Raw genomic sequence first — 18405 nt, 5'->3', positions numbered from 1 at the left:
AGCGAGTCTGCCTGGGGTGTTTAGGGCTTGTATAAGTGAGACAGTCCTGTTGGAGAGTTGCTCATTGTAGAGAGAGAGAGAACGCCTGGATGTTTTTTTTCATACTTGCGGTGTGGGACTGTCAGAGGCTGTTTTGCATACCTCTCAGCAGACTGCGCCTGCCAAGAGCAGCAAACTGGAGCGGCAGACAAGCCCAAACTCAGACAAAAAGCTCAGCTCGCTGGGGTTTTCACTCATCCAGAGAGCATGAAGAGCAGATCTCCGGATAGGGTTGGAGGATTTGGGGGCAATTCCTTTTCCTTCTTCATGGCTGAGTTGCAAATCTTTCAGGACTTTATAAGGGTGTGTGTGAGTGGATGTGTGAAGGAGTCAAGTAGTCTCTGTGAACTAGGCAACCAACTCCCCCTTTGAAATCTCTAAATCCCCCACCTGCTCCATCTTGGTTTATCCCCTTCTCACTGTTTGCTAAAAACATCTGCGTTAGCCTGGCACATTTGTATCAAACTGAGGAACCAGAAAGGTCCAGAAAGAGTAAGTAGACAAGAGCAAAAGAGAAAGAGACAAGAGAAATGTAGACAGAAAAGAGCACAAACAAAGTGAAATGGCGAGATGCACTGAGTGAGAAAGAAGCTAGGAGAGACATGAACCAGTTGCCCCCATGTTGATTCTTAAGTGCAGCAGCTAGGAACCTTGTCATTTCACATCCCTTCCCTCCCACTACCCCCGCAGAGCAACAAAGACCACCTCCACCACCACCTCCAGCCCTGCTCCCCTAACCCCTCCCCGCCTCCCCCATCAAAGGCCTCCCTAATGGCAACAAAGAGCTGACAAGCTCCCAGAGGGAGCCTGGGGGTCCAGGGGCCTCTCCTGACTGGGTCACCAGTTTAATAATCTTTACCCCAGTGGACGCCCTTCCATTAATGGGTGGGCATGGCCCCCGTAATCCTCCTCCCTTGCACCCTTGAGGCCCCCCGGACCCCACGGTGGGTCAAGTCTACAGGTCCTCGGAGGCCCCCAGGGCACTGTGACCCCTGCTACCGGGGGCACCGTTCTCATTTAACTTGTCGTATTATACTTTACCCATTCATCCAACTGCAGGTCAAATAGACTACAGTGGACAAAAGCAATCTATGTAAATGGAGGAAGGGCGAGAAAAGGGCCTGTGTTATTGTCACCCCGCTAGTGCACAGTCCTAGCCAGCCTGAGAGACAATGTTCTCAATGGCTGTCTAAAAGGCATTGTAATGACGGTAGCTGTGTGGGATTATTTAATATCTTTGACAGTGCTGACAAGAGTGGGACAGGATTATGAGTGTTTGATAAAAGGCCTTAATCTGTTTGCTCAAGTGAGGAGGGGAGAAGGAACAGTGGCGATCAACTGCAGGGATAAATGAATAAAATCCCTTTCCTGTTAAATGGTAACTGATAAACTCCACCATCGTGACTCAGCCTTTCTGTGGCATTGGATTACACTCTCCCACACACAAAGCTAGCTGGAACATTATAGCTTTGACTTTGGTGCTTAGAGCTGAAATCTGTGGTGGTGCTGGGCTTTCAAAAGTGATCATGTTATCATCTTGTTCCAATAAGGACAAAGCCTTCCCTTACGAAAAAAGATTGAAGTCAGAGTGCAGTTGAACTGCAGTACAATGCAGTATTACTGCAGTTATTCCACAATTACTTTGACCCAAAATAGCACAGTCGACTGCAATTACTGCACTTTCCAAACTGCTATATTTTTTTGTAAGGTTTAACACAATATGGCACTTCAATTAAATGTGTCTCTGTAAACGTGCCCATATGGATACCTCAGGCCACATAGGTGCTTCTCCTATTTTTGTTCAAATAATTGGATGTAGCCTAACAACTGACATTTGGGTAGGTAGACGACGTAAACTAGTTTACCTCAGGAACAAATTCAAATACACCACCTCAGCAAGCGTCGGCAAATGGACGGGGTGAAGTTGCCATACACAACATATGTGACGTCGATAAGGTCTTGATCTTGTGGCGCGGCGGCTACGGCCACTGCCTCCTCTGACGAGCGGGATCACATGACCAGGGTGTGGGGTCTCCCACTGGAGAGAGCTCCTCTTTTGTAATCACCCCACTAGTCATTCAGCACAGCTGAGTGACCCGCTTAATGGGAAGAGGAGAGTGAGAGAATAGACCCTTTTTCCCCCCTCAGGTTCCTTTTGAGGGCCTGACCGTCTCCCGCCCGTTCCCCCGTTGTACTAGTCTGTTCTCATGTGTCTGGCCATTGACCACACACGCTGTGTACCTTTAAATCTCCATCTCAAAATGTCAACATCTAACTAAACACATGTATTCACTGTGTTAGCCACTGTATTCGCAGAGTTGACCTCCCCACCCCAATCTAGCTTTTTTAGTATGCGTATGAAAATCATTTGAGTTGTCAACAATGGAGAGGGGGAGGGGAAATTGTCATCCGGCCAGTGTCAAGTTTCCTTCAAAAACTGTCTAGTGCAGCGGGGCTGGGTTGGAGCTGTGCTGGACTAGGCTGAATATACACTAGGGCTGGCTAGCTGCCTCGCTGCGGGTTGGTCCGAACCCAAGAACGAGTGAGAAAGACCATGGATGGAATGAAGGGAGGTCTAACTGGACAGATGGGGAAGACTGATTGAAAAGGAAAGAGAGAGCTGAGAACGGAGGCCAAAACCACAGCTCTGGGAGAGGCAGAGTGAAAGACTGAGGGGTGTAGTGGATGAGTAGCGAGCACGCTCCGAGCGGGCTTCACTGACACACGAACCACCGAGTGAATAAATGCCAGGGAAACTGCAGAATCCCCTCAGGGCTCCTAGCAGTGTGTGTGTGTGTGCGTGTGCATTTGTCTGTTCAGACCGGCTCGCCTACATAGACAAACTAGACATTCCCAGTTTCCATCATCATTACATTCTTAGTGGACAGGGACAATAGCAAGCAGCGGTACCAGCTGTTCTCTCTGTAGTAACATCTCATGGGACTTTCTGACAAGCCAGGTTGGACCGAGTGACAAGGCTGAATTTTGAGCTCTGAGCTAGAAGGGCTTTCTCAGCTGTGAGGCCCAGAGCCGCCTCTTAGCGGGCTTCGCAACCAATTGTTTCAAACAGCGTGGCAGTGCTCCAACCATAAATATTTCACTCCCCACAGCTCTCTCCACTGCTCAACTCTCCGTTCCCTCCTCCTGCACATTTTTTCACCATTCTTTATCCAAACAACACGAAATTCTTCAGCAAAAAAAAGCTGGCGTGCTTTCAATGTTGACTTAATCCCCAAATCATAACACATAAATAAAAAATATGGCCGGGTGCAGACGCTCGTAGCCATGGCAATCCCACAGCGGGGGCGTAAGCGTGGGTCTTGGCAGTTTCTCTTAGTTGCTCTCAAACCTCTGACAGAGGTCTGCTGCCGGGTCATTGGTGTGGGCACTGCCTGCACTGTGTTGGAACACTGTCTGCCTGACTTCTCCCTGGCATGTAGCGCCAGCCGGCCCTGCCGTGAGGGGAGTGCTGGTGGGGTAGGGGCTTTTCTGGGCGGCACTTTAAGGGCACTAAACTTTTAGAGCAGTGGTTCCCAAACTTTTTATAGTCCCGTACCCCTTCAAACATTCAACCTCGAGCTGCGTACCCCCTCTAGCACCAGGGTCAGCGCACTCTATAATGTTGTTCTTTGCCATCGTTGTCAGCTTGCTACAAACACACTATACAATACATTTATTAAACATAAGAATGAGGGTGAGTTTTTGTCACAACCCGGCTGGTGGGATAGGACAAAGAGCTCTTATAGGACCAGGGCACAAATAATAATAATCAATCATTTTGCTCTTTTTTTAACCATCTTACATATAAAAGCATATTTGTTAATCGAAAATTGTGAATAATTCACCACAGGTTAATGCTTGTCAGGATGCACAAAACTGTGCAATGTTTGGTTGCATTTTCCACAAAGTCTGTGCCTGTATTTAGTTTTAGTGAGGCCCGAGAATCCACTCTCACATTGGTACGTGGTTGCAAAGGGCATCAGTGTCTTAACAGCGCGATTTGCCAAGGCAGGATACTCTGAGCGCAGCCCAATCCAGAAATCTGGCAGTGGCTTCTGATTAAATTTGATTTTTACAGACCTGCTTGTCGCAATTTCGACGAGGCTCTCTTGTTCAGATATCGGTAAGTGGACTGGAGGCAGGGCATGAAAGGGATAACTAATCCAGTTGTTTGTGTCATCCGTTTCAGGAAAGTACCTGTGTAATTGCGCAACCAACTCACGCAGGTGCTTCGTTATATCACATTTGACATTGTCCGTAAGCTTGAGTTCATTTGCACACAAAATATCATACAATGATGGAAAGACCTGTGTGTTGTCCTTGTTAGTGCAGACAGAGAAGAGGTCCAACTTCTTAATCATAGCCTCAATTTTGTCCCACACTTTGAATATAGTTGCGGAGAGTCCATGTAATCTTAGAATCAGATCATTCAGGCGAGAAAAAACATCACCCAGATAGGCCAGTCGTGTGAGAAACTCGTCATCATGCAAGCAGTCAGACAAGTGAAAATTATGGTCAGTAAAGAAAACTTTAAGCTAGTCTCTCAATTAAAAAAAACGTGTCAATACTTTGCCCCTTGATAATCAGCGCCCTTCTGTATGTTGTAAAAGTGTTACATGGTCGTTGCCCATATCATTGCATAATGCAGAAAGTACACGAGTTCAGGGGCCTTGCTTAAACAAAGTAAACCATTTTCACTGTACAAAACGTCTTTCAAGCTATCAGGCATTCCCATGGCAGCAAGAGCCTCTCGGTGGATGCTGCAGTCTACCCAAGTGGCGTCGGGAGCAACTGCTTGCACCACTCCACTATGTCTCCTTGTCATGGCTTTTGCGCCATCAGTACAGATAGCAACATGAGCAGCAGCTAAGTTTGGCTACATACGGACCGTTAGTGGAATTCCTGTGAGAGAGTAACGGTTAATGTGATTGGTTGTTAATTATTTGACTAGGCTACCTGTATTTGACATTGTGTTGGTTATTTCATTGAACACTAGATCGTTTCATTTTATTTTTGGAAGTGAAACAAACAACTAAGGCGAGAGAAAAACCTCACTCAAATGTATAGCCCCGTTGGGAAATATAAACGGACCGTTTGAAAATGTGAAGAAAAACCCCTGACATTTTAGAATCATCAGCAGCAGTATGTGGGGGGACTGGAATGGGTTGACGACACTACAACAGCGAGCATGACCCCCGGGGGTCAGGGTCCAATCCCCGCAGGATTTTCATTATTTCCGGCCCAGCATTGCCGCCAAATGCCACACCTCTCTACCTGCCGAATTTCTCGCTCTTCCCAGCAAGCAGAGATGTGTGAGTGTGGAATCCCTGGCTGCTTTGACTGACGGTGTGTCTGTGTGTTTGTGCTTAACCCATAAGAGTCTAAGCCCTGTCTAAGCTGCGGGAAGGGGGGATCTACTAAGCTCTATGGAATTGTTTTATGAAGGTCATACCAAGTATCATTTTGCTATTTGATAAAACATTAAGAGCCCTTGAAGTACCTACCCCCCAAAAAATATTTTGGCTTAGTCTCTATGAACGCATTGAATAACAGATCCAAAGGAATTTTGTTCTGAAGTTATACATATTAGTGTGTAGCCATAACTGTTTGGAAGCTACAGACAAAAGTTGGCAGATCGGCTGTACTGACTTCAGACGAGTCGCAAAACGGAGAACACCGTCGTGTTTGTGAGAGTCTCATCTTTCCAGAGGGGCCATAATAGTTTTGTAGGCCAAACCGTTCAGACGCTGCAGACGATTTTGTGAGAAAACCGATTTTCGGGATGTCTCATGGTCTGACAAACACGCTCTAACTCTCCTTTCACTGCAGGGAAATGTGACATAGAAGGATTGATATGCATTTTTGGTATGCCAAAAATACTGATATCTCCTGCTTAATATCTATCTGTGGAAGACCATCTGCAATGAACTGCCAGCTGCCTGAAATGTTTCTTTTTTTTTTCTTAAAGCGACTTGGAGATTCTGTATTAGAAACGCTAGCTATATAAAGCAAATCTATTATTGTTATTATTAGTCATATGAATGTGTTTTGCTATTTTTATGATAAATAATATGAAAAACAAGGTAGTGTTAGAGGGCGCTTCTCGTCTAAAGTCATTTTAATGGCATGAGCTATTTTTTTATTACGCAAATGAGATTTCCAAGGGGGCACAAACATCGACCTTAGGGGGTTAAACGAGCATGTGTGCGCGTCATGGGCGGCGCCTCCACCCCAGCCTGCACTTCATTCACCCTGTCAGGTCCAGCATGGGGCTGCTCATTGATCTACATGGCAAAATAAAATAAATACTGCATGGCTAAGAAGGTCAGCATTCAGTAATCAAATATCCCTAGCAAAGGTTGGTGTCCTTTATTAGAGAACGAATAAAACAAGGCGACCCACTTTAATTAAGAAAGCTGGGGATATGGAGCTGATGAGCTGAGCAATTGCACCAACAAGGGGGAAAATACGCAGAATATATTGACTAACAACGCGTATTAAATCGGCAGCCTCTAGCGCCTTAGAAATCCGTGAAGAGGCAGATGACGTCACCGAGTGGGGGGGGGGGGGGGGGGGGTAACCGTGCCTTGCCTGCTCTCCTTCCACACTCCTTGTGTCTCTCTCCTGCTCTAAAGCAGATGCTGTTGAGCCTCTGATGTCGATGGCCTATTGTTTATTCGAGAGGCTGCTCCCAGTGCTTACTCTCCGCGTTCGTCAGGCGAGGAGGAGTGTGTGTGTGTGTGAGTGTGGGGGGGGGGGGGGGGGGGGGGGGGGCAGCTAACGCCGCATGAGCCACACGGCGACCGCCTCAAACGAACCACTGAATCAATACTAGAGGGAGAGGAGAAAGAAGGGCGGGAGACATAGGAGAGGGGAGGATGGGATGAGGAGGAGAGTCGCTCTCTCTCAGCAACCGCCACAGGGTGAACTGTGAGTTAAGCCGAAATCGCACAGAGAAAAGCTGTCAACTGCGTCAAAATGTGTATGCGCGAGTCAACCGACGTACACTGCCTAGCGCGTGCCAATGTTATTGTCATGCCAATCCATAATAAACAGTTGTATATGTTATGTTCGCTATGTAGCCCTTGTGAATTATTGTTGTGTGTTCCTTTTGACTCACCTTGTACGTCCTACGGGAGCGTCCGTACCTGCCTGTGTGAGGAGTGTTGTAGCTAAGACACCCGAGCAGTTTAATAAAGAATTTAGCGAGTCTCGTTCTTTCTACATAACAGTATTCTCTTTTGAAAGCGGGAGTTTCTCGAGTTTCCCAGCCGTGAAAGGAATGCCTGTGATCAAAATCCACACAGATGGGCATAGCGTCATTTCCCCCCCAAACATGTATTGTTGGCACTGGCACTTTTTAACTATACATGTCACAATTCCAGATGTAACAATGCATAGTCTATTTTCTGGCAATTTATTTGCTCATTTGACCAGCAATGCTTTATAAACAACCAAGTCTCGTTCTTCTACATACAGTAAACAGTATTCTCTTGAGTCCTTGAGTTTTCCAGCCGTTGAAATCAACACAGGTCGGATGCAATTCTTTTCAAATATATATAGCCTATTTGACTGATAAACCTTAGCTTTACAGCCCAATACATTTGAAACTACATCTTTAGTCTACTTAGCATAGGGAAGATCATAACGATTCCTCTAATTCCTTTTCTACAAACGACACATGCAATTGATCAGCTCATTTTACCAGCATTGCTCTGCGTAGAAGTGAGGAAAATAGACTTGCTTTCTAATTTGACACGCTATGATGCCATAGACGCTCCCTGCCCGTCTGTCTTCTCTCATTCAGTCATATGCATTCTATTTCCGGCGTGAGCACGGGTTGTTCTCGTACTGCGTTGTCACACCATGGCAGTGGGGGTGATGGAATGCGCGAGAGAATGCGGGCGAAGTGCCTCCTGACAACGTTCCGCTTGCCGGTAAATCACGGCCATTTGAATACGCTGCTGCGAGTCTGACCAGGGCCATTAGCGGGGGGAATAAACGACCGGCCCGACGCTAGCCACCCTCGGGATCCTCTCTGTTGATGCATTTCCCGATAAAGCTCCAGATACTCCAGAGCCCTGATTTATTCATGGCCCTTAAAGGGGTTGGGAGTAAGTGGCTTGCAGATAGCACCACCTCAGTCAGTATCAAGATGGGGGGTGCGTTGCTTTTCCCCCCCTTCCTCCGGAATCGGATAGGTTTGTAAGCGACTGTAAACAACACTGTGGATGCGCCATGTGTTCTACCACCCCTGCGCTGAATCATTAAAAGGCAGTCTGGTGTGCTGAGTAGTCCTTCACTTTAAACACATTAGCGGCCCTGTGGGGGAAGAGCATGTCGGAGAAGGCGTGCTAGCTGTTCCTGCGCCCGGGGAATTGCTCCCCGACGAGAGACCTGATGCTTTTGTGAAATTAGGTTTCAAATCTGTAATGGCTAAGTGCTGCCGTGGTGATGAAAAAGAGGAGGCGGCTGAGGCAATTTCTCGTAGAGTCGTCGACTGCCTCTGCTTCCTTTCTCCATTACCAAGCGAGGGAAGAGGAGCAAAGTACTGAGAGTAGACCGGCTCACTGGGAGAACACACAATAAAGCAGACAAGACCCTTGGCCCTCAGAATGCTGATAAGCTAGCTCCAATTGTAGGCGATGGTGTAACTACAATAACCGCCTAATGCACCTCTTTGAAGAATGTCTCTTCTGCATTAATCAATGAATTATTCATCCAAAGAGGGCTTACAGTTATCATACCAGATTAAGCCTATTTATGGCAGAGGATAAACGAAAACAGAACATCTTGCTTTTCCCCTCCATCTTGGACCTTTTATCGGGACGTCTACATAAAATATAGGCCGAAGGATTTCAGTGGGTGAGCACACACTTGAAACTCTGAACTAGGGTTCATCATGAAATAAATCCCAGCCAACATTTCCTTTTTCCACAAAAAAAAAATCCATACACATTGTTTATCCCTGTATTCCCTTTGCCCGGAGATCAGTCCTTACCGTCCTCGGTCTCCTGCCAGACAATGCCCTCCAGGTTGACGCTGGTCCCGGGCTCGCAGGGCCCCAGGCACTCGGGATCAGTGGCCAGGGCCACGTCCGTCGTGTTGGACGCCACTGAGCGAGTGCGCACCATGATCTGCTCACAGGGCGAGGCGATGCTTTCGTTGCGGTTGCCCACCGGCGCCAGGAGATGGAGGGGTGGAGGGCTGGGTGTGGAGACCAGAGACTCCATCTGCACCGGGAGAAAGGAGACATTTTGATTAGAGATAACATGATAAACAAAGCTGACATCGACATGCTTAACGTGGTCTATGTCCACACAAAGGAGGCCGGCCTACATTACGATAGGCACAACGAAATGTGTAGGGTGGCAAGAAATGATTCGGCTAGATGCTCTGATACAGTGGTAGTCAGTAGCAGTCATTGCTTGTTGCTGGCAGCAGCTGCGGCGTTTCCCCTGCTGTGTCAATGTTGCCCATTGAAGATGAGGGTCATAGAGATTGAAACCCCCCTGCGGAGCCCCCCCCCCCCCCCTCTCTTCAGCATACTGGCTCAGCTGCAGCACTGACAGTGGTGCTTCCCCTATAGACCTGAGCTCTCAGCCTCTCACAAACCCACTGAACCCGCTTGGATGCCTGGGTTATTTGAAAGGGAAATTTCATCCTGGGGGAATCTGGATTTGTTTTGATCATGTCCATGGGTCACTCATTGCCATTCTCATTGCAACCCGCTATTGGGACAAGAGAATCGGCTAGAGTCACCTCATCTAAAGAGCTGGCTTTATGGGGGTCTAGCTAGGATGCCTTCTCTCCTGCAGTGTGAGCTAGTCAGCCATATTCAGAGAGCCGTGGTGGAAGTAGTACTCCGCTAGCTTATTTAACCTTGACGGTGGGGATCATTACCATCCTCCACGATTATTATTCATGGCTGAGGACATTTAAGTGCACCGAATCATTAAAATATAAGCTACGGCTGTAATAAAGCACCCCTTTTTCCCTTTTCTTTTTCTCAGCTGTAGCTTCTGAAGCCATTTGATTTCGAAAATGTTATTGCTAGTTCTCGCTCAGGGTTGAGCGGGAGGGAGGGGGGGGGGCAACTTGGCAATCTAATTAGTGGTGTTTATTGACTCGCCCCACACACGAAAGTGCAGCATTTAGTAAGAGATCTCTTTTACCGTGAAATCAAACCCAAGCATAGCGGGGGAGAACAACAGACTGACATAGCGGTACTAGGCTTATGTTCCAAACAGCGACATTACCAAAACCAAACACCAAAGAAAACAGAAAACAGTGCAGTAGATCAATCCGTACGTTGTTAGAAACGTCAACAATGAGGCCATACTTTATGTAATGAGGTCTTTCCTATTTACTTAACAGTAGCTGCCATTCCGTGAGGTAAGGGAAAATATGTACAAGTAAGACTACTCCTAAAACTACACATCATATAATTGCTATTTCAACAAGAGTATTGATGGGACTTTAGGGAGAATTGTTTAAGACATCGCAATTGCTTGGTGTTTACTTACAATGCAGAGAGGAAGGTGCATGTACGGTGGCAGGTAGCCTAGCGGTTAGAGCATTGTGCCAGTAACCGAAAGGTTGGCTAGTTCGAATCCCGAGCCGACAAAAAGGTGAAACATCTGCTGGTGTGGCCTTGAGCGAGGCACTTAATCCTAATTTCGCCAGGGTCACCGGTGACAATGGCTGAACCTGGCCGTGACACCACTCTCCGAGGGTGTCTTAGTGGGAGTTGGATATGCAAAACACATTTCCAATTCACACGTGTATAACACACACTTGTACATGTGTGAAATAAGACAAATATAAGCACCCACCAAATGATTATGATCACAAGCGGAGACTCCCTAATCCACTTTAGTCAACCTGGTTTCAATTTCCAGCCTTTGGGAAAAGCCTGTGTGTTAAGCGCTTCAAGAGAAAGGTTGAACACACGATAATACTACTTGGAGAAACCAAGGCGAAGGTCGCGCTGTGACAGATTCCTGATTCCAGACGCCGACATAATAAATCCTGGAGCTAGCCAAGGAGGAGCTGATGGGGCCGTATCACACCGCTGAAAAGCAGGGCTAATCAACGAGGATGTGTTCAATCAAGGCCAATCAGATGGCCTCCCTCACACCACTGTAGAGAGAAAATAGGGCTTGCCCTTTGTTCCCACCACTATCCCGGGGGGGGGGCAACGACCTGTGAACAAACAATGCAATAAGCCCTGGAGCTAGTGGAGCAGGGCGCTGAAAACTACTGGGGCAGTCAGTCAACCGAACAGCTAGTAAACAAACCAGTGTGTATTAATGGAAACCATAGCCAGTATCCGCAGCACTCATTTCTCGAGAATGTACGCCCTTATCGTAGGCAAACCCCTGTGACGGCACTACTTACGTTGTCAACTTTTCAGAGCACACCTGGGATTGTGTAGTACTGTTTGTACTCTAGAGGCTAAAGCGATGTGAAGGTTGACTTGTATGTTTGGAAGGTGGCGTGTAGGCTACAGTGAGTTGTCATGAGCTTCGGCCTAATTTACACAACAACAGATGTGCTGCGAGTATGCGAGTACTGATGAGCTTGACTCTACATCATACCCTCATTAGGCTACAAACAAACCCCCATGACAGCGTTGCTTACTGACTGACGAGCCTAATTCATTTGAATAAAAACCAACCCGTCTTGCTGTGTCGGGTAAAATAAAACACAATTGAAGAAGAGGCAAACACTGACTACACAACATTTGAAGCGTCTTAAAGCATTGTATTAATACAGGAGATTTTGTGAATACAAGCCATTATTTGAGCGACAGAAAAGTCCTACGTTGAAAAGAACACTTCACACCAACGTGGGGGATGTTTGAAACGCTGCCACCTCGGACGGGGCAACAACGCGCACGCGCGTCGGCGATAAAACCACCATTAATGACTTCCACACCTAGGTGGTGGATGACACAAGGTATTTACATAACCGCTTCTGCTTGACTCTCGCAGGTGGCAGCCCACTCGGCAAAGAGGCTCTATTGTGAGCGAGCATACGAGAAAGGGGAGTTGTAGAAACTAGAGAGAGAGGGGTGTAGCTGAGGACGGTCACAAAAGGACTTTTTAGGGGCCGTTTGTTGGGATTGTTGCTCTCGCCGTGTGTTTCGGCGGTAAGCAACAAGCTCCCTAATGAATTGAGCCGAGAGAAGTGGAGCCTTTAATTGGAGCGCCAGGCAGCGGCAGCTGGTGCCTTCAGCAGCCCAGGGAGCTCTGGGACCGCCTCTTAAAGGCCCTTGTCGTCAAGGATATCATTGAGCCCTCTGAATATCAGAGATGGCGCTGCAGATGACTGCGGAGTGCATCATATAGACTGGAGGGGGGGGGGGCATTTGAAATGCATTTGGATAGGCTTGTCTTTTCAGAATTTAGATAGTGATTGTTGCTGTGGCGCTACTGTAATTGAGCCAGTCGTGAATGTTGTTGCAGCAAGGCTGGCAGGCTGACACACAAGAAGGGCTCGTCTATGATTAGCATCCAAGAGAGCACAACTTCATCAGTCAAAGCCAAATCCTCCAGTCTGGGGAAACTCCTGTGGTTGTGTGATCACTCACTCAGTGGTTGTCCTTCGATGCTAAATTCAATGTCTCTCTCTCATTCGCTCCATCACCGTGCTGGTCACGACTGCAGCTCCCTGGATTTACAGTCTGGCTGCTAAAAAACAAAAATCTGACGACCACACTGTTTGCGAGGGCTCTGTGCGAAGTCACGCTCTCCCATTCCGGGGCCTGGCGAGAACCGTACCGTCTGAGTGACTCATCACCCCACACCTTGCAGGGGAAGAGTTCATTCTGCCAATTCTGAGATGAAACTTCATTTTATACTCTGGCATGAGGCAAGACTTCACTCTCTCCACCTTTATAAAGACTACAGAATCACAGGGCGAATCGCTCAAACCTAAACCTGTTGCCCTTCAGAACCTGAAGACTGAGCCCACCTGCAAAGCTGCTGCAGCAGCCCGTCTGCAGGACGTGAACCTCAGTCATATCTCCCTGTTTAATCAGGCTGGGGAGAAGTAAGTGAGCCCATGGCCTCAGACAGGATTACTGGGGGATTACAGCCAGGGCATCATGCTCAGCCACCTGTCCTCCTCGTGCAGCTCTCACGAAACTGATGCTTGTAAAGACAAACCACATTTTTCAATGCCAGAGGCTCAGAACACAGTCAAGTATTTATTTGCTGTTGTCGGCTAACAAGACGATGCGTATGGAAAAACAAGCGACGCTTTATCATAAGCTAACGGCTAACGCTTATTTGCAAGTGTAGGCTCCATAGAGACGAAAGCGAACCTGAAAACAGCAGTGGTCGAAGAGGAATTCTTCCAACCGTCGACCAAAAGCATGCTTACATACCCTAGCGTCAGATCCTTCCAAACCAAAGATGCTTACGACTGGCTCGAGAGACCACCAAACACAAACCGAAAGCTTAAGTGGAGACACCAGGAAAAGACGGCCAAACAGAAACCCTGCCTATGCATACACTATTTCTTTGCAGAAAAAAATAAGAAGGGAGGCCCAGTCTCTAGCCCGGGGGAAGCAGAAATCTAAATGGATACAAAACCTCAGTGGCAGCTCCAGCCCGAAGCCTACAACAAAAACATCCAGTATTCCTGGACCGGTTTCTCCTTTTGGGGGTTGAAGTGCACTATTAGTGGTCGTTTGTCTCTGCAAGTTTTCACTTCGCCAAGCCTGCGCACGCACACACACACGCAAACACACAATGTGCTTTGCCCACACCCTGCAACCGGGACTCGGAAGATGTAAACGGATTGCGTCTGTCCAACGACAGTTTAATCCCAAACATAAACCGTTTATGGGCTTCTTTTTACTGTTCAGCATATGATTTAAGTATTGCAAATGCAAATTGTTGCAGTGTGTCATGTTTATGAAAAGACTGCTGTGGAGATGTGGGGCTACTAGGTAAAAAGCATTTGAGATTGATCGACAAGTGAAATCATTTTGTGCCCTTAATAGGCATAGGTTCCAATAGAACCACATCGCTGTTCAGTCGGTAAATATTGTCTTTATATCAATATACAGCTTCACGAAGCTAATAAGGCCATACCAAAACGGAAAAAAGTGAACGGTCCTTTACTTTATAAGCCTTTTAAGGGGTAACACCCCTGCTCATGACTGTTTTTCCACATGTCATTTTGCTAGCTGCAAAAGACCAGACCCTTGGTCTGCTAAGCCCCTGGGCATTATCTTAAGGGTCCCCACAATCCAGGGGTCTGGAAAGCATCAAACAACCATATCCACTTTCACCCTGGCAGAGTGAGGAGAATCAATGTTCCCTTAGACAGCCTTTCAGAGGCGGAAAACAATCACTCAAAAACAAGGGGAAGGGGGGAAAAGAGGTATGGAAAAGTGGCAAAAGACGACTGGTATAATAGGAATGGAATCCCCCCCCCCCTCCACGGAACAAAAAAATTAGGTTTTGGCAGGCGAGTGTGTTACAGCCTCAATTCCATCGAGTTCCCAGAACATTCCTCTGCGCCCCCACGCCCTCCTTTCCGCTGCCGGGTAAGTGTTTCAGGTTCAGGAACAGATCCCTGAGGCCCCCGGGTGGGTGATGTCACCTTCCCAACACCCCTCTCGGAGGGGGGGGGAGGGTGACCCGTCCCTGCTGGGGAGGTCGGAGTCAGGCAGTGGTGAGGGAGCAGAGTTCAGGCCGTGTCAAGAGTCTCCAGTAACATCAGGAGAAGGGAAATACATATGCCATACAAGTCCCCCTTCCTTCATAACGACAGGGGAGAGAAGTAAGTGCCCTCTACCTAGAAACAAAAACAGAGAGAGCGATGGGGGAAAACGATAGAGATGGGGGGGAGGTTTGATGCCACAATATTATTTTGGACAATATTATATAGATGGCCAATTGAGATATTACACAAAGCATGCGTCAACATTATGCTAAGTATTAGAAACTAAATACAAAAAAAGGAAAATAGATGACTTGACGCAAATTAGAAGTGAACAAGAATAGGAAATTAAGCAACAATTCTCAATCATTTCTTTGAGAGTACATTTGTCTTGGTCCACTGGCCTTTAGGCTAATTTGAACTGATTGGAGGCATTCTCGTGTTTTTACAGGCTTAAATTAAAATCAGAGTCACCCACTCACCTTCCACTGACCTTCCCCTTCTCTGACCCCACCATTGACTGATGCAGGTAGTAAAACACCTGTTGACATAAACGTGGCAACGTGCCTGGGATACTTTACTACCAGAATGCTAAGCAACACTAATATATTCAAGGACCTTACTCCTCCCACCCACCCTCGAGGACAGTATTTTAAACACCTAACTGAAACGAGACACCTCGCTTAATCTTCGCAAAGGTGTAGAAATAGCACAGCATTGAGAGATCAAAGTGCATCTTTCATCAATCACTCGCAACCTTTCAACTGAACCCTGTTGGTGTTGACAAAGTTGAACTAATGTCACGCTATGTTTAGATGGACCTCTCTCTGAGCAGCCTTTCAGGTTAGGAGCTCTAATCCCAACTGTGTAAACAAGCAGGCAGTGAGGACTTAAAAAGCAATTCAAAAGAGGACGACTTCCAGGCATTTCTCTTTGGATCTAGACATCCCCAAAACGGCCCTTGTCACTTTGATGCAGATCATGAAAAGGCTTGATAACGTTCCCATTTCGGAAACTGGCAGGAAAAGCCAGACTTCTCTTCAACAAGTTTAACAGTCAAGGTATAAAAAAAAAACTAAATAAAGACCTTGGACTATAACTTCTCGCCATAAAAGCAATACTTTCACACCACCAGTCATAACAGTCATTGTCCTAATGGGGGGAGGGGGGTTATTGACTTAGCAGACGCCCTGGGTAACTAAGTGTGTCAATTGACTTCAGCTTCGTAGCCTAAAGTCCACCATTGAACCAAAACCCGGGAACACCGTGCAAAGAACATGGAGTGTGTTCGAGTTGGCATGCCGAACGGCTTCCCTGTGCATGTCAAACATTATAAATGTAGGTTACATCATTTTAACGAGCTTGCCTCCAGATCAAAGGTTACCACAATGTATTCACTGCACTAGCAGTACCAGAGAGTTTTGAAAATCTGGTGGGGGGGGGGGGGGCATTTCACACAGAAGCTGTCCTTTGCAGGACACAGTGCAATTAATCACCGTGCTGTGGTGATACTGTGTAAATCTGTGCCCATTACCCAACGTGCCTCCCTTCACCCACACTGGGTCCACTGAGCATGCCCACACCATCACTTGGGGGAGAAGTGATGAGTCATGCACAGATGATAGGGCTAGGGGGCTGCTCAACACCTGACACACTGACATAGCTCCTATTAGACACGATTCACACAGCCACTCAACATGACTCGGAATAGCATATGACAAACACACAACCCAGAGATCTGGACAGGACAGATTCAAACTGATATCGTATCCGATCTCTAAAACAGACCTCGACCACGGAACGTAACCATTTCTCATATGCCCAGAAACAACAGTCAATACTGTTACCGCCATTGTTTCTCCGATAAGAAGAGTCTAAATATTGATCTCTCAGTGTCAGAGGAATCAATACGGTCAGTAGCCTTAGAAAGTGGTCTGTAAAAACCCACTACTTTCCCAACAAGTCTGCGCAGAAAGGGGAATAAGTAGTCCGTGTTAATGTTGTGAGTGGTTACACAGTTTATGTTGAGCTAGCCGGCACCGGGCCAGAACATTCTGAAGGAGGCCATACCACGGGGCCCGTAAAACAAATCGGGCACTAACTGCCCTTGCCTATAATTAGGGAGGAGGATTGATTGAAAATCTGATTCGTGGAAACACAAGGCTGCCTGTAATTTGAGTTTCCCTGGGCCCTGGTAGCCGCTCTGGTGACCACACTGGAGGCACCAAATTGAGTGGTCGGGAGAGTCTTCTCCAGGCACTTTCAACCAGCCTTCCAAGACACTCTCAACCAGCTCTGCCCCCTCCCTAGACTCTCATGGAACAGGCCTAACAGCACTGTCAAAACAAAACGACACAGGAGAACGCCTGCCAGTTTCCTGTGACCAAATGTGGTCTGTTAAATGACATGCTGCGTTGTCTGGACTGAAAACCTCAGAGAGACAGAGAAGTGGAAAATGACTAAACGCTAGCATGAGAAAAAAACTTCATGAAAAAAAGAAAGAAAGAAAACCAGCAAAAGCCCACAGAGTCGAAAGTGAAAAGCAGCGATGGGGTGGGGGGTCTGTTTCTTGTCTCCAAGCAACTCTCTAAGCCTGAGAACAAGCCTCAAACTGAAGAGCGAGAAAGAGAGAGGGGAGAAGAAAAAAACAACAAAAGACAACCACCACTTTAATAGCCCCACTGAGTAGACCAGGCATGGCTACACTGAACCCTCCCCCTTGTAACCTAGATTCATGGAGGAGGCAGTTTGTTCATAATTGCCCGGTGTCTCATTAGAGGACAGAAAACATCTTCAAGAGAAGACGCTGCTTGCCAGCATCTGGCTGCCAGCTAAAAGTACGCCTCCTCAAACATGCATCCCACAATTACATACAACAGGCCTTTGACCATTTTTTTCTCCCTCCTTCCCCTTTGAGAGGAATGAAACCAAACGGACATGTTTTCCCGGGCACTCTGCAACGGATGATGAAAGTGACTTAAAATGGGACTGCAGACACAGCACAGAGAGACTGCCATGTTTAAAAAAAAAAAAAAGGCATGGTTTAACAGAAACAACGTTATCCCACAAAAGACTCGAAGCCCCATTTGTTCAACAACCCACTTCTTTAAAATACCATATAAGGTTTGTATAATTGGCTAGGCCTTTTTTTGTGAGGTAATGATCGAGACTCCCCAGTTGGTGTTTAGCATGTGAGCGTGGGAGAGCTTGCTGCGGGTGAAAGCAGACACACCACAGAAAGTGACAGGTAAAGGGAAGGTGTGAGAGAACTGCGGGCAGAAATGGCTGACGGAGTCGTGCAAGTCCAGGGCACTACAGAAACCTTTGTTTTACAGTTCACACGCAGAGCCTCCTGCTAGTCAACAGCAAGAGCTGAACCCTGGCTAATTCAAATCACACCACCTCCCACATTGAAAGACAAAGGGTCAACATCCACCTCAACAGACCCCTTTAACCATTATTGACACAACTCAAAGAGAAGTCTAATGAGAGAGTTGGACATCAATTAAAACTGCCACAGCAAAATAGATTTCAACAGGCAAACGGCATCACAATATGTCCGACTCTGAATACCTTGCCATTGGGTATTCTTTCCAATATGTAGCAAAGTATTATTTCTACAATGCACAAAAGGGCGGCAGGTAGCTTAGCGGTTAGAGCGTTGGGCCTGTAACCCGAAAGGTGAAA

At 47.1% G+C, this 18405-nt stretch overlaps 1 protein-coding gene across 5 annotated transcripts in view; it reads right to left on the bottom strand.

Annotated features, from left to right (window-relative positions):
* LOC139368699 (zinc finger protein 609a) overlaps positions 1-18405 on the bottom strand; it is a 177604-nt gene that overhangs the window by 14946 nt on the left and 144253 nt on the right. For all 5 annotated transcript variants that reach the window (XM_071107960.1, XM_071107968.1, XM_071107997.1 and 2 more), the window contains one exon: positions 9041-9272. In XM_071107960.1, coding sequence (XP_070964061.1) covers positions 9041-9272 — 232 coding nt within the window. The remainder of the gene's footprint in view (positions 1-9040; positions 9273-18405) is intronic.

Source organism: Oncorhynchus clarkii, chromosome 2, assembly GCF_045791955.1.
Source record: "Oncorhynchus clarkii lewisi isolate Uvic-CL-2024 chromosome 2, UVic_Ocla_1.0, whole genome shotgun sequence".
In the NCBI taxonomy this organism is placed as follows: Eukaryota; Metazoa; Chordata; class Actinopteri; order Salmoniformes; family Salmonidae; genus Oncorhynchus; species Oncorhynchus clarkii.
This window is presented reverse-complemented; position numbering and strand designations above follow the sequence as displayed.